General features: G+C 43.0%; 1 protein-coding gene across 8 annotated transcripts in view; it reads right to left on the reverse strand.

Moving 5' to 3' along the window:
* The window catches only part of Ascc1 (activating signal cointegrator 1 complex subunit 1), an 89,495-nt gene that overhangs the window by 33,554 nt on the left and 30,280 nt on the right, over positions 1-25,661 (reverse strand). For 5 of the 8 annotated variants that reach the window (XM_075980199.1, XM_075980196.1, XM_075980202.1 and 2 more), the window contains 3 exons: positions 18,172-18,308; positions 9,433-9,552; positions 1,208-1,332 (listed from right to left, as the gene is read on the reverse strand). In XM_075980199.1, the coding sequence (XP_075836314.1) occupies positions 1,208-1,332; positions 9,433-9,552; positions 18,172-18,308 (382 nt within the window). The remainder of the gene's footprint in view (positions 1-1,207; positions 1,333-9,432; positions 9,553-18,171; positions 18,309-25,661) is intronic. The other 3 variants (XM_075980201.1, XM_075980200.1, XM_075980204.1) reach the window with 1 other exon arrangement.

A 25,661-nucleotide genomic window follows, 5' to 3' on the forward strand; every position in this document is an offset into this window, starting at 1 on the left:
CTGCATGTCCCAAAAGATGTCCTTAAAAGACAGCCAGAAGAATATCAAAGGAACAGAGACAGAAAAGAAAAAGTAACATATCTTTTCATGTCCTTTTCAAGTAAAAAATTCAATACAGAGAAGAGCACAAGGAAGAGAAAATTCAAAGGATCCTCAAGAATTATTTAAGTTTCAGATGCTTTCTGGCTGACAACTCATTCCTGCCTTCTCACAGACCTTTACAAGCATTTGGACTTCTACTGTCCAGTGTGCTCTCTCGTTGTCCAGGTCTGCAGAGTCCCAGGTCAGAACTGAAGGACTCATCCAGAGTTCTAATACCATGAATATAACAAATTTTAACTATGTGTGTGGGAACTCCGGACCTAGCTGGAATGAGAAGTGTTCTAAACAAGACTACAGCCTCAGGCAAACTCCACAGCTTAAAAAGCAAGTTCTGAAAGCCAGACTCAGTGGCATACACCTAGAAAGACAACCCCTGGGATATGGAAGCAGGAGATGAAGAGTTTAAGACCACCCCCTCAGGACAACAAGTTCTAGGCCAGCCTGGACCTGTGATCCTATCTCAAAAATACAATCAAAGTAAACACAAACAGCTTCCCTGCTAAGAAAAAAGAACACACACAGTTTGGAAAGAAATAAATCATTACTAAAAACAAAACAAAACAAAAATCTAACTATTAAAAAGTAGAAATTGTGGGTAGGGAAACAGCTCAGTCAGTAAAGTGCTTACCTTGCACCTGAGCTCAATCCCCAGCACCCATGGGGGGGAGGGGGACCGGCATAGTGGCACACTTACAACCTTAGCTAGAAGGAGGCAGAGACAGGAGGACCTCGAGCTCTTTGGACAGCCAGACCCCTTACTTAGTGAATTTCAGGCAAATGAGAGACCCTGTCTCAAGAAATAAGGTGAATGGTGCCGAGAGGTTGAGATTCTCCATTGTTTAAGTTAAATTTTCCTGGGCATCTGAAATCCTTCTTGGGGAGACATGCTAAGGATGCAGGACCTCATGCATACTAGGCACTGCACCCCAACCCTCATGACATATTTATGTTTGCAAAATCTGACAAGCCAATGTGATACAGAACTGAGTGCCATGCTAAGTAAGTATGCCCCTGCCACATCCACTGGGCTCATCAGAGCAAAAAGGCAGATCAGAGATTCAGAACGGCGGCTCATTTAAAGCTCTAGCTGATCTCAGAGACTCACCACTGGGGTCTTTCCTGAGGAGGGTGTTCATGACCGTGGCGTGCAGTTTCACACTGCTCCAATCCTTCACGATCAGTCCCAGTGCCTGGAAGCGCTCCAGCATGCGATCAACTAGTTCCTGCAGCCTGGAGAGATCGAGATACCGAAATCTTAGTGAACTCAATCCAGCCACCAACTGAACACATATACAGCTTGTTTGTTTGTGAGTCAGGTCTCACTGTGTAGCCCTGGCTAGCCTAGAACTCACTATGTGGACCAGACTGGCCTCAGATTCAAGAGATCAGTCTGCCTTTGAACAAAGGAAGAATCAGACAGGGAGGAAGCAAGGCACACCAGTCTCTTAAGGCACTGGGAGGGAAGGAAGGAGAAGGGCTAGTCTTCGGCAGGCCGCAAGAAGCAGGGCAGGCTTCTAAGAAGCCAGGAACTGAGGAACTAAAAGCATGCCACCCAAAACAGATAAATGTGCAGTCTCGGGGTTTAGTTGCTACTACTGGGTGGGAGTGGGGGAAGATGTGCCTCCATAATTGTTCTCTTAAACTCTTTCCTTTTTACAAAAATAACATGCGCATTAAGAAACAAGGAAAATGCAGAAAAGCATAAAAAGAAAAAAAGCCTCACAAACACTTCCGTGTCTATCTGTGGATGGTGAGGTGACACCATCAGACAAAGAAGAGAGACACCCTGGGCTACAGAGTAAGCCGCAAAGGGCCTTGGGTGACTCCCAGGGAGAAGAGGTAAGAGCTGGGACTGAAGTAGGGGACGAGGACAAAAAGCTGAGAGTCCTCAGTGCCTCTGGCTTTCAGCTAAATAAATGACCTACATGAGTATCCGATGTTTAGGGAGCATACACTATAAGCCACAAATTATTCAAGAAAATGCTACATCTAGAAAACTGAGTGGCACATGCTCTCCAGCATCACCTGACCACTTCTTTGACGGAAAGGATGGAGGACAAGAAACACAGACAGACATTTGACACAGACAAGGAATCAAGCTCATGTCCAGGAAAGGTACACAGGATTGCAGGACACAAGGTAGAAGTGTTAACTTGGTGTCAGGATGGAAGAACCTGAATACCAGACTGAGAGTTATTAATTCAAAGATTCGAGATGATAGGCAATTTTACTGCAGAGAGGCCCTATGGCACATAGTATTTCTGAGCATCTGGGCACACTGACATGACAGTGGGGATCTCAGGCCACCATATCAGAAGAGCTGCAGAAAAGGCTCAGTTGGCAGTACGCTGGGTTTAATGCCAACACCAACAAAACAAAACAAACAAACAAAACCACAACTAAATGTGGTAGTTTCTGCCTTTACTCCCAGCACTCAGGAAGTGGAGATAGGTAGGAGGTCAGAAGTTCAAGGCCAGCCCTGGACTATATGAGAACCTGGCTGAAAAAAGAACTGCAGGATAGTGTAATGCAATTCTATTTGTTTAAAATAATAGACACAGACAATGACTCTTGGCAATTTTTACTCTGGGAAGGAAAACAAAGGGTGGCAAGTTAATTTTTACTTAATTCATCTGTTTAAAAAAAAAAGAAAAGTTTGGCTGTGAAAGGAGAGGGCAACTTATACGCAGTGATACCGAGATGCGTAGTTTTAAATTTTAACCTCACAACCATTTGCCAATTCTCAATAACTAGACTATATCCACTTCTTTTTTGTTTTACTTTTATTTTAAAATTGCATTAATTTATTTAATTATAAACATGAACATACACAGGTGTGAGTTCAGAGAATAACTCGAGAAGCTGGTTCTCTTTTTTCCCCACATAGATCTTAGGAATCAAACTCAGGTCCTTCAGTTGGTGGCAGGACCTAGAACCCACAGCGTAGCTGAGAATGACCTTGAATTCCACCTTGGCCTTCCTCCTGCATGCAGTTACTACAGAATGCACCATGGTGCCCAGCAAATCCTTTCAAGCATGTATTTGGACACTGTTTTTAAATCTGACAGGAATATTACAGATTTTCTAGTCTGAGTTCACTGCTGTATTCCGATATAAACTAGCTTAGTCATCTCTCTACCCTCCACTCTAAGAGAAATGCCAAATCAAGCAGATTTTACTTTTTGCATCCAATTATTGATTCCCACTGCCACTGCTCTAATTTGGGCCATCTTGCTTCTCCCAGACTATTTTAATGGCTTCAAACACCCTGCTACTGCTCCTACTGTAACGGCCCTTAAGTATCCTGCTCCTATTCCTATTATAATGGCTCCTGCTCCTGGCTCTCCCTTTCAGTTATGCAGTAAATGACCGACTTGTTTTAAATTCATACAGAACCACATGTGACAATGTGGCATCTATAAAGAATACTGTCTGTACATGACTGATGTGGGATGCCCTTCTGTATGCTGAGAATATATCTTATTACCATTGGTTAATAAAGAAGCTGAATTGGCCAATAGTCAGACAGAATAGAGCCAGGTGGGAAATCCAAGCAGAAAGACAGGGAGAATGGCGGAGTCAGGGAAATGCCAGCAGCCACCAGGGGAACAAGATGTGAGGTAACAAGCCACAAGCCTCATGTAAAATATAGAATAATAGTAATGGATTAATTTAAGTTGTAAGAGCTATTTAATAATAAGCCTGAGCTAATAGGCCAAATAGTTTACAATTAATATTAAACCTCAGAGTGGTTATTTTGGAACTGGAGGGTGGGAGAGAAAGCTCTAGTTACACAAGACCCACACAAGACCCAGTCAGTCCCATTCTAGCTTAAAGGGTAAGGTTTCAGGAGTCCCAACCCTAACTGAGGAGCCTTGGACAGCTGATGGCCACTAGGGAAGGAAGAGTCAGAGTTCTTTAAGAGTATAGCTAACAATAGGTTGACCATGGTTCAGTGGATGGCCCTACACCCAGGAGTCTATGGGCAGCATAAACTGGACTATTGGGTTATTTTTAAGAAAAGGGGTGGCAGAGAGAAGGCTCAGTAGTTAAGAGCACTGGCTGCTTTTTCAGAGGACCCAGGTTCAATTTCCAGCTCCTACATGGAGACATACAACCATCTCTAACTCCAGTTTTATGGGCTCTGACTCTTTCTTCAGGTATCTGAGGGCACCAGGCACACATGTAGTATATAGACAAACATGCAGGCAAAACACCCACATGCATTAGTTATAAAAAAAAAAATTTAAGCATTTAAAAAGTGCACATGAAGTAGAGGGAGGGGAGTACCTGGAAGGAATAAAGGGGAGAAATGGGGGATGGATATGATCCAAATACACTGTACAAAATTCTCAAAGGACTAATAATAAAATTTTTTAAGGTTTATTTATTTATTATCTATACAGTGTTCTTCCTGCATGTATGCCTACAGGCCAGAAGAGGGCACCAGATCTTATTACAGATGGTTGTGAGTCACCATGTGGTTGCTGGGAATTGAACTCAGGACCTTTGGAAGAGCAGCCAGTGCTCTTAACCGATGAGCCATCTCTCCAGCCCCATAATAAAAATGTTTTTAAATGCTATCTGTGGTGGTTTGAATAGGAGTTGCTCCCATAGACTCACAGATTTCAATGTTTGTCATTAGGGAAGGGCACTACTTGATGGAGGAAGTCTGTCACTGGTGGGCTTGAGGTTTCAGAAGTCCACGCCAGGCCCAGCGGCTCTGTCTTCCTGCTGCCATCTGATCTGGATGTTGAACTCTCAGCTACCATGCTCACTGTGTGCTGCCATGCTCCCCATGAGGATAGTGGACTAAACCTCTGAAAATCTAAGCAAACTCCAATTAAATGCTTTCCTTTACGAGAGCTGCTGTGGTCATGGTGTCTCTTCACAGCGACAGAACACGGATTAAGACAATATCTATTATTGAATACACAAGTATTTTACAGTTTACGATTTCCTACAAAAAGCTCTTGGACATGTTTTGTCACATATTCCTAATTATCTTATAATTTGTTGAATAATGAGTACACAGTTTTTTAACTTTTAAATGATGTTTTCTGTTGGCTAACAACTGCAATTATTACATTGACTTTATACAAAAATAAAACAAACAAACAAAAATCTCACTATGTAGCCCTAACCAGCCCAAGGACTCCTTAATATGCTTAAGTTTCAGTGAGAGACCCTGTCTCAAAAGTTAATTAATTAATTAATGAGTAGAGAACAATAGAGAAAGAAACCCTCTGTGCAAGTGCGGACACACACACACACTTTACTTCTGTATCAATTAGATTAGAAACCCTCTGTGCAAGTGAGGACACACACACACACTTTATTTCTGTATCAATTAGATTAGAAACCCTCTGTGCAAGTGCGGACACACACAAACACTTTACTTCTGTATCAATTAGATTAGAAACCCTCTATGCAAGTGCGGACACACACAAACACTTTACTTCTGTATCAATTAGATTAGAAACCCTCTGTGCAAGTGCGGACACACACACACACACACACTTTACTTCTGTATCAATAAGCACAGCCCTCCAAACTTCCTTGCACGAAGGAGACATTCCAGAAAGTTTATAAGTTGACTTAAACAAGAGCTTTAGAATACATATGTCTCTTTAAAAGTGTACATTTGGGAAGGGGGAATTTATAAATCCTGAAATAACACACTCGCTCTTATTGTGATGAGAAATAGACAATGAAAGGTCAATATTGAGCAGTAAAAGAAATGGGAATGACTCAAAAACGTTGTCGATTGATCATGTCAGTGAACTCAATGACAGTTCACCTTCAATTCACAACGCTTTGACAAAGGAAGTGCACCAAACGTGTAAGAACCGGCTTTGTGGGGAAGTTATGATGAACTGGCCTCTGAGACCTGAGCTCTCCATTAGTGAGCGGACAGATCGAATGTGAGAACTGCTTCAAAAGAAATTCAGTTCAATGGGACTTATTTCTTCCATTCTTAAACCTGTTATCCTCTGCGCGTGAAGACCTACAGCACTCAGGGTCTCAGCAGCAGGACAAAGGGCAAACACCAGGGAAAACACTCAAGGCTCTCAGTAACTCCATCATCCTTTCTTAGCTCTTCTCTGCTGCTCTCTGAGCCACCAAGAACACAGTAAACCAAACTGTCTCTGTCACGTGTGCTTAAAACAGAGCTGAAGCACAGATGAGGAAATTTTCATTACTGTGTAGAATCACACATTATAATCTCAAGTAATTCTCCATCTGCCTCCTTGTTACCTGTGTGCCTACCAGTCAGCATAGATTTGTCTCACAGCAGTGAGCTGCAAGTGTGTGTCTGCACACCAGCCTCTACTCCGTACAAATATTGCAAAGAGCACACGAAGGAAATATGAGCATATGTGTGTAGCGCTGGGGACCAAACCCACGCCTCGAGCATATTACGTGTGAGCTGTGCCACAGTTCCACCCTGGCCTGACACATTAATGCTAACCAAAACTTAAATATACTTTCCCCAGAAAGGATGGTCTTGAGTGACAAGTCTGAAGAGATAAGAATCTAGACTACAGATTCTCCCAGTGGGTGTATTCTGTGAAGTCAGTCCTGAGACATTGGGAGGGGGTCATGACATCAAAACTATTTTTTAAATTTAATTTTTTTTAAATCCTTTTTTTTTATTATGTATACAATATTCTGTCTGTGTGTATGTCTGCAGGCCAGAAGAGGACACCAGACCTCATTACAGATGGCTGTGAGCCACCATGTGGTTGCTGGGAATTGAACTCAGGACCTTTGGAAGAGCAGGCAGTGCTCTTAACCACTGAGCCATCTCTCCAGCCCCTAATTTTCTTTTTTATTTATTTTCGAGATAGGGTTTCTCTGTAGCTTTTGGTTCCTGTCCTGGAACTAGCTCTTCTAGACCAGGCTGGTCTCGAACTCACAGAGATCCACTTGCCTCTGCCTCCCGAGTGCTGGGATTAAAGGCGTGTGCCACCACTGCCCGGCTTTAAATTTAATTTTTATCAGTGTGGGGAGTTGTGTGTGGCACACATGTGGCGGTCACCTGACAACTCTCTCTGAAGTCATCCTCCTTCCACCTTTACATGAACTCAGGTTGCCAGGCTTAAACATCAAGCACCTGGACCAACCGAGCCACTGGGCTGCCCTCAAGACCAGTCTTTTTTTTTAATATTTATTTATTTATTATGTATACAATATTCTGTCTGTGTGTGTGCCTGCAGGCCAGAAGAGGGCACCAGACCTCATTATAGATGGTTGTGAGCCACCATGTAGTTACTGGGAATTGAACTCAGGACCTTTGCTCTTAACCGCTGAGCCATCTCTCCAGCCCTCAAGACCAGTCTTGAAGCACTAGCTGGAGCACAGCTGTGGCGGAACATATGCCGAGCATGGCATACAGCATACGCTGCTGTTTTTACCAGATGACGTTTGTAATCATGGTGCAAAAGCAGTGGTGTAGCCCAGAACAGACACATGACCCTAAAATCCTAGCACTTAGCAGGCTGAGGCAGGAGGATTGAAAGCTGAGAGCCAGCCTGGGCTAAGCAGTGAACTACTGTCTCTAACTAGTGAAGAAAGCAACAGCATGTAGAACTGCTGCCCCCTCAGCCGGGGACGGTGGTGGCATCTGAGTGGAACCAGTAACAGTCTTCATTAAACATTTGAAAACCGCCAACTCAGCTATCCTTGATGAAGCAGAAAATGATAAAGCTTTATTGCCTGCTCCTTGAGCACACAGCCTTTTAAAACACTTGTCGTGAAATTGACATTACGTATGAAGCACTTGGCCTGCACACCTAAGCAGACAGCTGTCTGGAAGAACTGGGCACTACGCCAGTTTCTGTTTACTTGCAAGAACACTTAAGAGAACAGTGACAGGCAAATTGTGGCTGATCAGACTTGGCCATGTGGTAGATATTTCCTTTTTATTTTATCTTTTCTGTTATTGCTTTTGTCTTCTGAGACAGGACCTCATTATGTATGCTTGCCTGTCCTGGAACTCACTATGTAGACCAGGCTGGCCTCAAAATCTCAAAGATCTGCCTGCCTCTGCCTCCTGAGTGTTAGGATTATGGAAGTGTGTCACCACAACTGACTTTGGAGGTATTAGTCTTTACAAAGAACTTACAGGAAAACAACTGTCAGCACTTTCTGCCAGAAACAAGATTTACGTTTTCAGACGAAAGGTAGAAATTTTAAGAATGTATAGATAGCAGCTATCATGGGCTTCACGACTTCACAGGGCTTAAATATTTTGATAACATTGGCAGTGGCATTAGCACATATTTTAAAAACAGTAGCATAATAAAATGTAACAGCCTTTAGAAGACTTTTATAATTCAACAAAATACTACTCAAAAGGAGGTAGAATTTTTATTTGTTTTGCTAAGACAAAGTTTCATGTAGCCCACGCTAACCTAACATTCACAAAATAAAAATATTAAAAAGATGACTCCGTGAGTAGAGGAGCCTGTTGTTGGCTGCCACGCCTGAACCCCTTGGGTTTGATCCCTGGGACCCACACAGTAGACAGAGAGAACTGACTCCTGCAAACCCTATCTCAAAAAAACAAACAAAAATGCTAACAACAGTACTTGGTATGTGTTAACATCATCCAAATATCAGAGACTGGTTACTGTTTTAATTTTTATGATTAATACAGCTACAACCCTCTTAGAAATTCTCCACTTATAATTCAGGCTATTTCTTTTATCTTTCTTTTTTTAAAGTATTTTTTACATTTATTTAGGGGGGGACATGTGTGTGGAGGTCAGAGAACGAATTTGCAGGAGTCAGTTCCAGGCTGGCCTCGAACTCAGAAATCCAATTGTCTCTGCCTCCCAAGTGCTGGAATTACAGGCCTGTGTCATCATGACTGTCTTGTTCTTAACATTTTATGTAGTTTAATCTTAATAATCCCATGACAGTAAGATTTTTTTATCCCCATTTTTGTCTTGGTATTCACCAAATCACTATCACATCACCTGGGAAACCCATTCTACAAACCTTCCTTCCTGCCTCCTGATACACTGAAAAACACACAATCCATTTCCATTTAAAAAATTGGCTGATATAATCAACATCCACTATTCAAAGAGTCTTTTAGGTGAACAATCTGACACTTCTTCCCACAACCAACTCTTCTCTAATGTGTTAGCGTACTTGCTTTAATGAACAAAGAGCCAGGCATGTTGGTATACACACGTAATCCTGGTACTTGGAAGGCTGAGACAGAAAGGTTATGAGTTTGAGATGATGCCCTGAAAGCCTAGAAGGCCTCCAAACTTTTAGAAGCTTCTTAATTTAAATATGTACACATTAAAAATTTACCTGTTGGAGCCATCTTTCATGTGGACTTTGGCATAAAGAACATCCACCATACCAGGATCATCGTTCATGTACTCAATCCCCTCCATCTCTACTTCTAGGGGTTTGCCACCAGTAATGTCGCTGCCAAAGAAGACAACATTAGATTTTCACAGCTGTGTAAGCAAAAAAGACTGCAGTGTTGTGAACAATGGTTAATATGCATAGTCAAACAGCACAAGAACAGACCTGTGGGTTCTAGCTGTCCTTCTAATTTCGAGTTACTAAATGTTCAATGCCCTCAACTGCAAAATACAGGAGAGTGTTTTCAGCACCACACCATGTTCCAGTTCTCACTGACAAGCTCTAAGACAGAGCCAAGGGATGACATGATTGCAACAACATCCTACTGTGCTGGCCCTTCTCTCTTCATTATTTCTACAAGAGGCGTGTGCTCACTAGATGTGCACACCAATAACACTCCTCAGGACCACCTGTCCACATGATGAAAAGCCTCCACACTCACCTGTGCTAGCAGGTCCCTTTCTAGGCAATGGCAGTACAGTCAATCATAGCTGCTGAACCAAGTCACTGTTTGGGGGTTTTATTTTTAGGTGTTTGTTTGGTGTGTGTGTTTAAAGCAATGCTTGAGAAATGTTTAAGAAAGAGTTTTAGTATAGAGTGAGGCACAGGCATTAAAGGAGAAAGGGAGAAAGAGGGGCAGGCAGGCCTAGAAAACAATCGCATATCATGTTTATATCTGGGTTGGTTTTTTTTTTTTTTTTTTTTTTTTGGTTTTTCGAGACAGGGTTTCTCTGTAGCTTTGGAAGCTCTCTTCTGGAACTTGCTCTGTAGACCAGGCTGACCTCAAACTCACAGAGATCTGATGTGGGATTCCCCTCTGTATGCTGTGATTACCATTGATTGAGAAAGAAACTGCTTTGGACCTATAGCAGGGCAGAACAGAGGTAGGTGGGGAAAACTAAACTGAGTTCTGGGAGAATGAAGGCAGAGTCAGAGAGACGCCATGTAGCCCCACTGAAGACAGATGCTGGAATCTTTACCCGGTAAGCCACAGCCTCGTGGCAATACACAGATTAATGGAGATAGGCTAGTTTAAGATGTAAGAGTTAGCCAGAAATACACTTAAGTTATTGGACAAAGAGTATTGCAAATAATATAGTTTCTTTGTGATTATTTTGGGGCTGAGCAGCCAGGAACAAACAACAGTTCTCCTACAACAGAGATCCACCTGCCTCTGCCTCCCGAGTGCTGGGATTAAAGGTGTGTGTCACCACTGCCCGGCTTCAATCCCTTAATCTTAAAGGTGGATGATGACTGAAGATCTGTTCTCCACAGATTCTCTCCTGCTGAGCTGGGATGCAGACCCTGCCTCTCCAGGAACTTAAGAGTCTCAACTTGTTTGACCTAAGGGAGCATGAGAAGGTCCAGCTTTGGAAACTGAAAAACTGTCATTTAATGGAAACCAGAATATTCCCACTATTGTGTTTTCATCCCAGATCCCTCTCACAGACATATACGTCACCTAGAAAGAGCTTCCTGCCCATGGAAAGCCAGGAAAGCTCCACTCACTATATAGTGTTCCCTAAGTATCATATGGCTAGGCCCCATCTCTCTCCTTTTATATCTCTAGCCTTAAATAAAACATGTTATCTCTAGTCAACACCGAATAAATACCCCACCCTCTGGAGAAAGCTGCTCTGGACAACGCTGGGAGGAATGTAGTCATGAGCTCTTCTGGGCTCTGTTGGGAGCCCTGAGACCTGCTCCTTAAGTCTGCTTTGCACCTTAACTCTCCATGGTAAACTACTTGACTGTCAAGCTACTTCACAACTTCCTCCGTTTGCTGCTTACAAGCTCCACATGTTATGATTATCAAGCTGGATTTAGCTGGGATGACCTTCCTCCTTCAGGAGTTTATCCAAGTGTCCCCACCAAGGCCTCCAGCACTCAGAAGATCCTTAGGTGGGAACTTTCCTACAGAATTACCTTCCAAGTGAGAGATGTTAGAGATCAGAAGAGTTACCACCACTGGGGTACTCTTTACACCTGCCAGACAGGCAGACTAGGTTGGTGGTACAGTCTCTGCAAAGACTGGGAGGCTGGAGGAGGCCAGCATGAGGTGCAGTCTCTGCAGAGACTGGGTGTCTAGACAGAGGAGGCCAGCATGGGGCACTGAGCACAGCTGAGATGCCACCTTCACCCATGTGCCAGGCTGCAGGCTGTGGACAGGATGGGCTTGCAGCCATGCTCCAAGCACCATGAGATCATCCTAAATAAGAAGGTAGCTTGTACAGGCAAGAAAAGATGGTGAGCTGAGACTATACCCAACCACCCAACCAACATTTATGGCCCTGCTTAGAAGTCTCCCTGGGGGCAGTGCTTAAGATAAAGTAGAACATTTCAAAACATTCCAGCTCACAGTAAGCCTGAAACCTAATCAGATATAGTATGTCTCCATTCCAAGTACTGATCAGGAAATTCAGTACTGATTAGGAATATGAAGGTGGCCATTCTATTCTGTCCAAGTACATGCAAGACAATTTGTTTCAACAATCAACTTTATACTAACTGCACCACACACACTATTTTTTTAGGAGATACGGTTTCAATGGGCAGAGAAAGAACGCACTTTTAATCCCAGCAGTTAAGAGGCAAAGGTAGGCAGATTTCTCAGAGTTACATGGTGAGACCCTATCTCAAAAACAAAAACATAAAGAGAAAGGGTATTATCAAGTTGCCCAGGCTGACCCAATTTCTGGACTAAAACAATCTTCTTGCTTTAATCTTCCAGTTGGAACCAGAAGTATATGCTGTTCCTAGTTTTCCTTATGCTTTTAAAATTAACCCTGGTGAGTTGGTTTAGCAGGTGTACATGCAAGTCTAATGTCTTCAGTTTGATCCCTGGAACTCATGTAAAAAAAGCCAGATGCACTGGCCTACATCTGTAATCCCAGCATTCTTATGGCAAGATGGGAGAGGGAGCAGGAGAATCACCCAAAAGCTCCACTCACTGGCCCTGGCCTGAAGTACTGGCATAGCAGAAGCAACCCCAATAAGACTCCTGAAAGCTGCCATCTGACCTCCACAAGCATGCCATGGGACACAAACCCCCATAGTCTCTCTCTCTCTCTCTCTCTCTCTCTCTCTCTCTCTCTCTCTCTCTCTCTCTCTCTCTCTCACACATACACACACACACACACACACACACACACACACAGTCATAAACAATAAAAAAGCTGAAAAAAATTAAAACTAACCCTGCATAGCTAGATCAGCACTACCATGTTTTAACTAGGTTATATTTAATGCCACATGTAAGAGCCACGTGGACCTTTTTACCCCGTGCAGAGTTTGTTAGATATGCTGCTCATCATCATTATATTAATATTGACATGATTAAGTTTGCATGGACTGGGAACCCAAATTCTCTCCTAAAACCTATCACACTGTGTTTTGTTGTCTTGTGAGACAGCTCACAAGAGTATGTGGCTCTGGATGCAGTCCACGCTGTCTTAGGAGTATGTAGCTCAGGCTGGCTTGAACCTGAGGCAAACTTAATCTCCCAAGAACCGACATTACAGGCGTGAGTCACTATGCAGACTGTTCTACTGGTTTTTATCAGATAATAACTAAGTTTCTCCCTCTCACTGTCTTTTCCTTGGTGCTGAGGACTTGAAATCCTTGGAATGAGATGGGGTACCAAGAACAAGAGCTAGATCAATGCAACAGGCTCCCAAGCTTACTTATGAGCAGAAATGGAAGCACCTGCAAACTACCCACAGATTTATCAAGAAAGAGATTAAAGAGCTTAAAAGAAAAATCCAATGGCTTGCCTGATAAATGTCTTTGTCTTGGTAGCTTAAAGGTGACCTCAGGTGCAATAATTAGAAATTAGCATCTGTCCACAGCTCAGTTCTCTTCCCCAGCCCTGCCCCTCTTAGGTTTACTTGTTGAAGCCCTCGTCTGTGAGGGACTCTCAGGCTTCAGGAGACAGACGCTGGCACTGACGAGGGGCCACTGCTCTGTTTCTGTCCTACATCCCACAGAGAAAAGTCACAAGGGACACATTTGAGCATCAACGTTTCCTCAGCATTGAATAATTCATTCAAAATCTACTGAGTTGAGTTGCATGAGCCTTAAGTTTAAGAATTTCAACATATCTGGGTTCAGGGTAGACAGCACCCTTTAGTGTCAAAGGACCTCCAGATCTCAACTCCCCACATCCTTCAAATACCCACACAGCACTACATTTTTATCAAATCCCAAAATAATTCAAGTTTGTTTTAATATTCCAACTTGAAATGTCAGCACATTAAGCTATGGCACAGTCTACACGGGTCCTCTTAGTTCCACTGTTTCCCTTTGCACATCTTAATCCGGGATCTTTACAGCAGAGCAGGCCCGGGTTAGAAATTCCATTACACACTGGCACACTTCCTAAGGGTACCACTGCCTTTTTTTTTTTTTACCACTTTTTCTGAGGGCAAAAGGTAAACCTAAGTGAAAAGCAAAAGACAATTTCCTCACCAGAGTTGAATACGATTTTTTGAAGTGACATCTCATCATTAGGGGAAACACTCTAGACACCTGACCCTCATCTGACACCGCAGAAGTAAGCCTGCACTGTAGATGTTTTAAACAAGCACACACAGCACAGAGGGGCAGGAGAAGAGGGCTGGGAGTACAGGGGAGGGGAGCTTGCTTTATTTGACTTGCTGGTCTCCAATCTTCCCAGCTTTTTGAAAAGAGCATCTTCAAACATCTTTCTGCATGCACTGCAGATTTCTGGCAGGGCAACTTTGCCCTATTTCAAAAGCTTTGCTGAATTTGAAAAACTACAATTACCATTTCCATCCTGTCATGTCGGAGTCTTAGAACTATTAGGATTGTTCTTTATTCCCGGTGCACACTTCTGACAGGCTTCTAGGCTCCGATTTGAACTAAATACACAAAAGGGATGAACTCGGCTAGGTCTGCCCATAGCTTAGGATTAAACCTCAGCGATGAAAACCTGTGACCCGATTTTCTTAAGGCAAGAAGAACAAATACTTAGCTACATAATATTTTATCTAACTCTAATATTTTTTTTCTTCTTAGCAGGATTATCCCACTGGCAGCCAGGAAAATGTAGATACTTTCAGTTTAGTTTAGCAAAAAGAGAATTGAGAATATAATGAAGAGTAAGACCGTTAAATATTTTTTTACAAAGAAAACTGCATCTATCTAATGATGAACACCAAACTATTTTGAGTTTTAAGTAAGATTTAAAAAAAAACAAAAAAACAGAAAAGGCAAAGGATGTCTGTGAGTTCAAGGCCAGCCTGTTCTACATAGTGAGTTCAGGTTAGCCAGGGCTACATAGTGAGGCCCTGTTTCAAATAAATAAATAAATAAGAAGAAGGAAACAGATAACTGGCCCCTGGACAAAGCAATGTAGAGACTTATATATAACACAGAGAAAACCTTCAGATCTTTTTGCCCTATTCTGCCCAGTGAGTCAGGTGACCCATTTCCTTTTTTTGGGACAGGGTTTCTCTATGTAGTTCTGGCTGTCTGGAACTCACTCTTAGATGTTGGCCTCAAATTCAGAAATCTGCCTGCCTCTGCCTCCAGAGGTGTACGCCACCACGCCCAGCTTAGGTGACCCATTTCTACAGAGCCATGTTAGAGTAGCACGGCACCTGTACATAATAAGGGGATTTTTAAATAAAGATTTTGTGTGTGTGTGTGTGTGTGTGTGTGTGTGTGTGTGTAGAGGAAGCCCTGAGTAAATGAAGTCCTGAGTAAGTGTGTGCTATTGACATGTCAGGGACCCCAGTGTTTCAATGTCATGGTTGAAAAGCCTTCCCTGGGCGAGGCTCAGAGGGATGCTAAGCCTTCTTTTGGTCTGAATGCTGTGTGTAGAAAAGGACTACCGGGCCCCCCCCCAGATGTTTATGGTCTGAAGACTGCTTCCTTATAGAGACTGCTCCTACCAAGACAGGCTAAACCTGCTTCCTTGTTAAGTTGTACACAATAGCCCTGCCTTCTTGTTTATTGGTATGTAATAATCCCTCTTCAGCTGTACGCAATACCTCGCCATTTAACTACATATAATGAATGTGCTGAGCTTCAAGGTACTATGGCTTCTCCACCAGGGAGCCCAGCCCACACAATCCCAGTTTTTCTGTATGCATGGATGTCTTATTGTCTATCATTTCTTCATTTCCTCTTCATTCCCGGGCAGGGTTCCCAGATCAAAGCTGTGCAAAGGTTCAGGACCTATCTCCCTGGAATTCTCTAAAATCTAGTGAGTGAGTTAGTTTCCTAATTTCTCTTTATCCATCTTAAGGAAAAAGAGAGAAAGGATACTTTTGGGTCCTGACTTCAAGATGACAAAACACAGAAGAAACAATGGCTGTGCCAAAACACGTCATAGCCATCTCCTCGCAATGCATGCTCAAGGGCATTAAGAACTTCCTGATTCAGAACACTGTCGCGGCCACTGCATCAGGACACTTCCAAAGCAAGTGTCTCCCATGCTTTTGTGCTTCTCTATGCCAAGCTGTATTACTCTGTGAGCTGTGCTATTCGTAGCAAGGTGGTCAGGGATTGATCTCACAAAGCCTGGAAGGACAGAATGCCCAACCTCAACTTAGACCTGCTGGTGCTACCTCACCACCCCCACAAACCCCACGAAAAGAGCTGGCTTCAAAGGGGAGGAGAAAAACATCTGAGAAAGATAGAGACTATAAAGAGAGAGGAGAGGAGGCTCTTTGAAGTGATGCTTCAATGTTAGATATATGTGTAAATTAAATTTTTACAGTAAAAAAAATAAGTAACAACTCAGCCTGGCCTGAGAGAGTCCCTGAGTTGATTTTTTTGGGGGGGTGGGGGGGGGTCTTATTATGTAACTCTTGCTGGCCTAGAACTTGCTATATACTTGCTATATAAACCAGGCTAATCTCAAACCTCACCTCCCGAGTGCTGGGATGAAAGGAGTACACCACCAAGCCTGGCTTGATATTCTTATTGACTAAAATAAAAAATATTTACTTCTTTATTGTTTTTACTTTTTTGTTTGAGGGGAGTAGGACTGTTTGATTGTTCAAGACAAGGTCTCATGAAGCCCACACTTTCTTTCAACTAGCTTATGTAGTCAGGGATAACCTTGAACTCCTTATACCCATCTCCATCCCCAAATCTTGACCTCACAGACGTATGCCACCATACCACATTAGGCTGACCTTTGCATTCCTGAGGTAGAGTCTTGTGAGTGAGGTGGGCTCAGATTCAGGGTTTTCTGCCTGGGCCTCCTGGAACTACATGTGTACATCATCACAGTCGCCTTCCTCTTCTTATTCTAACTTTAGCCAGGTGCAGTGGTGACGCCTATAATCCCAGTACTCAGGAAGCTAAGGCTGGACTTGCTTGAGCCTCAGAGTCTGAGACTATCCTAGGCAACATAAAATCCCAGCTACTCAAGAGGCTGAGGCAGGCGACTGAGGTAATACAGTAAGACCATATTATTTAAGTAAATAAAAGAAGACATGGAGGAAGAGGAGGAGAGGGAGAAGAAACGGGAAAGGGGGGAGAAGGGAGGAGGGGAACATTACATCCTTTCCTAAGGGATGCTGCAGTTCTGTCTGAGCAACTCTGATAGGCCCTCTAAAAGAACCAGGTCCCACTATCTTTCATGTCTTGGTTAAGGGGCTTGATAATAGGGAACCAATCTGATTAGAGATGGATTCGATCAAGTCGGAGGCCTTAGAAGCCAACTGCTTGTCCTACTGTGGTCACAGACAGAGGTGACAACTGAAGGTCAGAGAAGTGCAGCATTAGAATTAATGTGGGAAAGGAGCCATAAGCACTACAAAGGATTACAGCTCTGCCCAGACTGACTTCAGTCCAGTGAAACCATATATGTCTCCTGACAGACCAGTGAGATGGCTCAGCAGATAAAGGTACTGACAGCCAAGTCTGAACCTGAGTTTGATCCCTGGAACTGCATGGCAGAAGGAAAGAACTGACTTCTGCAAGCTGTCCTCAGACATCCACATGTGTGTCATGGCATGTGTATATATTCTCCTTATAAATAAACAAATGAATAAACAAACAACAAAATTCCCAGGTCATCCAGCTCTCTCATCTAAAAACAAGTCTGTGGTACTGAAGACCCCAGCCTAGGCTGCCCTCCCTCCCCTTTCCTGACCCACAAATGGCAAGCCACAATGGTAGTGTGTTGTCTGAAGCCACTGAAGTTGTAGTAAAATGCTACTCTGGATCACACAATGGGCTATTCTACTTAAGAACAAAATTTGCCTATCAATTAGTACAATTTAAAAACTCTAAATGCACGCTTTAAGTCAATTTTCAAACTTTCAGTTGATAGTCCAATGTTAAGTACTACAAATGAACGAGTCAGCGCTGGAGAGATGACTCAGCAGTTAAGAACACTGTGCTTGCAGAGGACCAAGCTTTGTCTCCTGGCACCTCCATGGTGGCTCACAATCATCTGTCACTCCAGGTCCAGGGTCTCTGATACCTTCTGACTTCTGTAGGTACTAGGCACATACAAAGTGCACATACGTACATGTAAGCAAAACACTCACACCCATAAAACAGACAGATCTCACATGCACTTTAACAAGTGAGTCACGATTTGATTCCCATGTCACCTAGCACCCTCATCTGAAAACAAGCCTGTGATAAGGAAGACCCCAGCATGGCTGCCTCCCTCCCGTGGCTGCCCTTACGTACTTGATGAACTCCTCTTTACAACGCTGCAGGATCTCACACGTCTGCTGGATCTCTTGCTCACTTAAAAGCACCAACATTCCAATAGTTAGATGAAGCTTTTTTGGATTCTGAAAAATGGAGCTGTCAACCCCACGATCCTGTTGTTAGCAGAAGAGAAACAAGAAATTTAGCTCATATTGAACCAAATGGCAAGAATAATCATGGCAAAGCCAGTGTGGTAGAGCGCCCTTTAATCCCAGCATTCAGGAGATGTGTAAGCAGGTGGATCTCTGTACTACAAGACAGCCTGGTCTACATAGGAAGTTCTGGGCCAGCTAGAGTTACATAGAGACTCATCTAAAAAACAAACAAAAATATATAACCAGGGTAAGTGGGTTTAACCTGTAATCTCAGCATTGAGAAGGCTGAGGCAGGAGGATCACTGCAAATGCTAGGACAGACTGACTACATAGTGAAACATATCTCAAAAAGAATGGCTGGAGAGATGGCTTAGTGGTTAACAACACCTGGCTGCTCCTCCAGAAGACCCAGTTTCAATCCCCAGCATACACAACTTGTTCACACCAGCTATAACTCCAGTCCCAGGGGATCTAATACCCTCTTCTGGTCTCCATGGGCAATGAACACATGTGATACACAGCTATACATGCAGGCAAAACACCCATATATATAAATAAGTAAATAAAATGTTCAAATATATAGTAGTATATATACATTCATATATATTCCTATATAATCACATATACACAAGCTAGGCATGGGGAGGCAGAAACAGGCAGATCTCAATGAGTTCAAGGCCAACCTGGTCTACATAGCAAATGCCAGGTCAGCCAAGGCTATAGAGTGAGACTGTCTCAAAACACAAAACAAAACCCAGAAATAAGTGGCATAAATATAAATGAGAACATGAAAATAAACCTATATACACAGGGAATGTCTACAGACAGGAAGAGCAAAGGTGGAGCCTAATCATATTAACTTAAAATGGCTCAGTGACTTACACATAAAGTTAAGCCACAAGCAGGGCAGTGGGTGTGCACATCTTTAATCCCAGCACTCAGGAGGCAGAGGCAGGCTGATCTCTGCAAGTTTGAGGCCAGCCTGGTCTACATAGTGAGCCCCAAGACAGGTCCCAAAGTTACAGAGAAACCCTGTCTCAAAAAACCAAAAAAGTTAAGCCATAAATCTTTGAGAGGATAAATAAAATGAATTTCCTATGACCCCAAGTTTGGCAATGGGTGCTTAGATATGACAGTAAAAACATAAACAAAGAAACAGGTAAACAGAACTTAATCAAATCACCAATTTACTGCATTAGTAGTAAGGAAGAGAAAGAAAGACAAGCGTGGTGGTGCACCTGTAACCCAGTGCTGAGGAGGCTAAGGCAAGAGGATCATGAGTTCAAAGCCAACCTAGGCTACACAGCGAGGCAAAAGAAGCAACGAAAGAAACAAAGGGGAGATGGAGAGAAAAGGAGAGGAGAAGGAAATAACAGAAAGAAGAGAGGGAAGAGGAGAGAAGGAGAAGCAAAGGGAGAAGAGGGGAAAGGAGGGGAAAAAGGGGAAAGAAGAGAGGCAGAGAGGGAGGGGGGGGAGATAAGAAGAAAAGAGAGGCAGAGGAAGGAGGGGAGGAGAGAAGAGGGAGAGGGGAGCAAAGGAGAAGAGAAAGTGGAAGAAAGAGGAGAGTTTATAGAATGGGAGAGATATCTGCATTATTTGTTAAAGATAAAAATATCTAAAATAGGGGCTGGGTAGATGACTCAGAGGTTAAGAGCACAGCCTGTTCTTCCAGTGGTCCTGAGTCCAATTCTCAGCAACCACAAGGTGGCTCACAACCATTTATAATGAGATCTGGCACTCTCTTCTGGTGACATACATGCAGACAGAACACTGTATATGAGACAAATAAATCTTTTTTAAAAATCTAAAATATATAACTCTTGAAATAAAAAAAAGTACAATCTATAAAATAGAGAAGACCGTTAGATAGTGGTGGCATACACCTTCAATTCCAGCACTCAGAAGGCAAAGGCAGGCAGGATCTCTGAATTCAAAGCCAGTCTGGTCTACAGAGCAAATTCCAGAACAGCCAAGGTTACAGAGAAACTCTGTCTCAAAACAAAACAAAACAAAACATAAAAACAACAAGTTAAAAAAATAAGAGACGATTTAGATGGGTGTCTTCCCAAAGAGCTGTAATAACAATACACAAAGATCTTCACCATCATTAATAATTTAGGTAAATGAAGAGCGAGCCACAATGAGGTACTGACTCTCAAAATAATGGAGAAGTAAAAAAAAAAAAAAAAAAGATACTGACAAGGTTGCCAGAAATTGCAACCTCAGACAATGTCAGGAAAGTAAAATAGTTCAGTTCAGCCACTGTTAAAAGCATGCTGCAAAGTTAAAGACAGAATTACCATGTAACCAACACTTCTACTCCCAGGTACATGCCCAAGAAAATGAAAAAGGACCCAATCAGAAACATTCCTAAAAGTGCCACTCACATAGCCAAGAGATGAAACTAGCCCAAATGTGTAAGAACAAATAAACGATAAACAAGCTATGGCAGCCCACCTGGAGAAGCAAGTAGCAGTGTAAACAGAAGCGAAGTGCCAACACGCTGCAATATGGATAAGCTCGGGAAACACGGTGTTGATTAGAGAAACCAAGGGCCATACAGTTTATTAGTCCATTTATATGAAGTGTTCAGAGTATGGAGAACAGAATAAAATTAGAGGCTGCTGGGAATAAGGGTGATAGGGAGATTTTCTTTTGGAAGAATAAAATGTTATAAAGCAATATACTGCTGATAGTTGTGCATTGTCAGTATAGTTAACACTACTGAACTGTTCCCTTTAAAATGGTTAATTTGATGGGATTAAGACAGGGATTTTGAGAAGGCTTTTGCTACAAAGCACTGACTCTTCACTTGGCCCTGGCACATGTCTAGTTAGGGGTTAAAGCAGGACAAACAACCCACAGCTCTGGTTCATGCTGCACCTGTTTCCTGTATGCTTGAAAATTTTGGGTCAGATTCTCGCTCAATTCTGCATGTTAATCACTTAAGAAATGTTCATCCAAAGCTGGTAATCCTCCTCTACTCTGGCTGAAGCCACCAAGATAAGAGGAACAAAAGTATTTTTCAGAGTCGCTGAGACAATTGCAGATCCCTGCAATGGTGAAGTCTCCAGGCAAAGCCCTAAACCTGCCAGAACAGTGACACACACAGATCACTCCAAGACGAGTGAGAATAGTCATCTCAGGGAAATAAAATTGCCTGCCCAAGCAATAAAACTTCCCAGAGTCCAGGAGCCTGAGAGAACCAGACACGGTTTGGCCAAGACTGTTTAGTTATGCACACCTCACGCCCTACCTAAGTTCTTCCCCTGAAACCTGTGAAGCTGAGGCTCCTGTTGGCACCTGCAAAGGCGGGCTGAGGAGGCTTGAGCCCCGTCTTCCCATGTAGTTACAGTGGATAAACTCTTTTTTGGCCTTTCATCATTACATTTTCTAGAGTGGCAGGACACAACTTGTTGGGACTCCCAGAAGCCAGGCCTCTATAGCTGAAATCTCCTATGTTATGGGATTTTCACATATTGTGTAGGGACTTGGAGGCCACACTTGGTAGTAGGGCCCAAGCAGGTGGTCCTGGTTGTAATCACTTGTACCCTAAAGAAATAAACAGTAGCCCAATAGAACAACAATAAGCAGGAAAAAGAGAATGCAATGTTCTAAAGCTTTTTGTGGATGTATGTGTCTGAGTTCATGTGCACTGAATGTACACAGGTATCTGCACAGAGCAGAGGGTATTAGATTCCAGGGAACTGGAGTTGGAAAGATGTTGGATCCCTTAAGCTCAAGTTACAAGTGGTTGTGCACCATCTGATGTGAGTGCAGGGAACTGAACCCTGGGCTTTTGCATAAACAGTGCATTTTTAGTCACTGAGCCATCTCTCCAGCCCTAGCACACAATATTTTAAATGTAGGTTTAAGAAGGTCGAGGACACCAGAACACAGCCCACAGACATCAGCTAAACAGGAGCTCATAGGGACGCACAGAGACTGAGGCAGCGATCATGGTCTGTGCTAGGTCCTCTGAATACATGCGACAGCTGTTTTGCTTGGGGTTTTGTGGAACTCTTAACAGTGGGAGTGGGGCTGACTCTGACTCTTTTGCTTGCTCTCAGGACCCTTTTCCTCCTATTGGGTTGCCTTGCCCAGCCTTAATGAGGGTTGTCTTATTGCATCTTGCTATGCCATGTTCGGCTGACATACCTGGGAGGCTTGCTCTTTTCTGAAGGAAAACAGAGGAGCAGTGGGATGGGACTGAGAGGAGGAGAGGGAGGAATGCTGTGGTCAGGATGTATTATATGAGAGAAGAATACATAAAAAGAAAACTAAAGAATATTTTTTAAGCTAGGTGTGGTGGCACTTGTCTTTAATTCCTGAACTGGGGAGGTGAAGACAGAAAGATGAGGAGTTCAAGCCAGCCCAAGCTAAATGACATCCTTTTCCAAATATAAGAATATCTCTTTTTGGTCTGCCATCAACTTTGTCAATTTCATGGCAACTGATTCTCTTCTGAGCTCCCCAAAGAATAACTTACCCCGTGGCCTTCCCTCTGAAATAAGACTCTATAAATTGTAGTGGGCATACAATGGGTGTGGTGAGGCACAGCGCAACCGTAGAGCTTGGAAAGCTCAAGTAGGATGATTTTGAGTTTGGGGCCAACCTTCATTATGTGGTATCTCTAATCAGTATGGACTAGAGAATGAGACCCTGCCTTGAACAAGATAAAGCAAAGCCTATAGGGCTTTTTCTGTCTTAGCAGATACTGCAACATATCCAGATACAGACTTTGCATTAAACTAAATTCTGAGGGTTGAACATGAGGCTCAGTGGTACAGCGCTTGCTGAGCAAAGCTCTAGATTCCTCCCCAGAACTGCAAGCAAATAAGCTCTGCCAAGCACCAGGACGAGTAAACAGTGAGTGTGGGGGCAGCATGCGCCACATCCAGGCAGTCACCCGTCACTGGCTTTGGCTCTACACACTTCTTCATACCTCCACCTCTGGGAAACACGTAAGACCAATATGCTTTCTGAGTTCTGAGCCCTTTTTTAATTAAAGCACAACTCACTTCACATACAATTGGCTACCTTACCATGTAAAATTTGGTTCTATTTAGCATATTCATGTTGTGTAACCAATAGGCTCTCCATACTTTCAATACCTTTTCATCTCCTCAAAACACTCCATATACATTAAGCAACCACTTCCTGTCCTTGAAGGTAAGCTCTAATGTGACTTCTGTCTCTTTGGATTTGCTTATGGACTTATCTAGTCTGCATAAAGCTCATAAAATAAATCATTCAAGGGCTGGAGAGATGGCTCAGCGGTTAAGAGCATTACCTGCTCTTCCAAAGGTCCTGAGTTCAATTCCCAGCAACCACATTGTGGCTCACAACCATCTACAGTGAGGTCTGGTGCCCTCTTCTGGCCTGTAGGCATATAAGCAATCAGAATACTGTGTACATAATAAATAAATAAATAAACAAACAAACAAACAAACAAATATCTTTTTAAAAAAGAAGTCATTCAAAAGAAAACTTCATTTAGCATAATGTCTTCAAAGCTGACCATATCCAGTGTATCATAAAGGCAATTTATACCACTAACTATAGGTAATTGTCATATTTCACTAACCTTATTCTGTAAATGAAAAACAAAAAAATGAAACTCTCTTCTACGTAGGAGCCCAGCATGAGGAATTCTAGCTTTGAATTTTAAGATCCATAATTGGATCCCTCACCTAATAAGGCACCCAAAAGAAACACATTTACCACACACAGCTTGTACCCAGTTCTTGGTTTGCTAGCACACACTGCCTCATTTTTGCCTTGGAAACAGTAGTTAATAGATTACCCATTTTCTAGGTGTTAATGGAGCCTGAGCTATTTTTGTATCTGATGAAGGAGTTTTATTATTCTACCCATCAACCTGAATTGCCTCATTTAATTTAAGGAGGTGATTCTAAGGAACAAACAGCTTTAAAAGAGGGTGTGGTGACATTGCCTGCAGAGCTAGCACTCACTGGAGATGCTGAGGCAAGAGGGCTGTGAGTTTAAGGTCAGCCTGGGCTTCACAGTAAAAATGTCTCAAAGTAAAAGCAACAATCATCTCTAAACTGTCAAGGAAGGCTAAGTGCAGGACACGCCATGCCAAGTGTTTTAACCCAGAGAGACACCTGCTATATTAGGAAAGGCATGTGATGCTCCCTTCGTGACTGCAGTGTGCACAACTCCACCACAAATATAATTGGGACTCTCCCTAGTAACAAGTCAGGCATTTCCTACAAACATTTGCAACCAACCCCAATTTCAAGGGAGAAAGAAACAGGAGGATCGCTGAGATTTACTTTTAGCCTAGCAAAGAATCAAGTGCCAGGTTCAGAAAAAGATCCTGTTTCAGGCCGGGAAGTGGTGGCGCACTCCTTTAATCCCAGCAATTGGGAGGCAGAGGCAGGCAGATCTCAGTGAGTTCAACACTGGCCTGGCCTACAAAGCAAATTCCAGGTCTATTACACAGAGACATCCTGTCTTGGAAAACCAGAAAGAAAAGAAAAAAAGGTCCCGTTCAGAGACACAGATCCTGTTCAGAGGCATAGGCAGAGAGGATGCAAAGGGACACCCAACACCCTCTTTAGGACTCCACATGAATACACGTGCACACACAGAAACAGACACGTATATATTCACCAATAAATAAAAATGAATCTTCAAAAACCTTAGAGAAGCATCCCATTGGGTAGACAAAAGGCAGATACTATGTGCACCTACACAAACACACAAACCCACTCCCAAACAGACAATGGCGTGCAATTGCACTCATTAAAATAAGAGGAGCAGTATGAAGACACGAGAACCACCCCTGACCACCCGGCACCCCCCACATTCAGGGCGTACATCCCACCACTGTCATGCTATGACCAAAAGAAACGTCAAAGAGGATGCTAGAGGAGAGAAGCCAGGGCAATGACAATCTGCAAAGTTGTCTGTAAACCTGCTCCCCAAACCAGAACCAAGCCTGGAATATCCTGCAAAGAAATGGAGCAGAAAGCCAGAGGGAAAGGGGGAAAAGCAGATGCTAGCAAGATGTGAACAGCCCTACTGACAATGGAGATGAAAAAGCAGACCAGGCACAGGAGGATAAAAATGTCAGAAAACTAATAGTGTGTGCATGTGTGTGTGCGTGCGTGCGTGTGTGTGTATGTGTGTACACATCTGACTATTTTTATCAAGTGTTATAAAAATGCATAATTTTGTTTTACTTTTTTTTTAAAGCTATGTTGATAGCACATGTAACATTTAGTTATATTTAGGGGGAAGGAGCATGTGTCACTAACAGAATGCTTCCCAGCTGGATTGATACTGAGAAAACATCTTTCCGTTGGCTTTCAGACTCCTCTTGGCTCCTTGTCCCTGATAAAT

Source organism: Microtus pennsylvanicus, chromosome 7 (assembly GCF_037038515.1).
Source record: "Microtus pennsylvanicus isolate mMicPen1 chromosome 7, mMicPen1.hap1, whole genome shotgun sequence".
Taxonomy (NCBI): Eukaryota; Metazoa; Chordata; class Mammalia; order Rodentia; family Cricetidae; genus Microtus; species Microtus pennsylvanicus.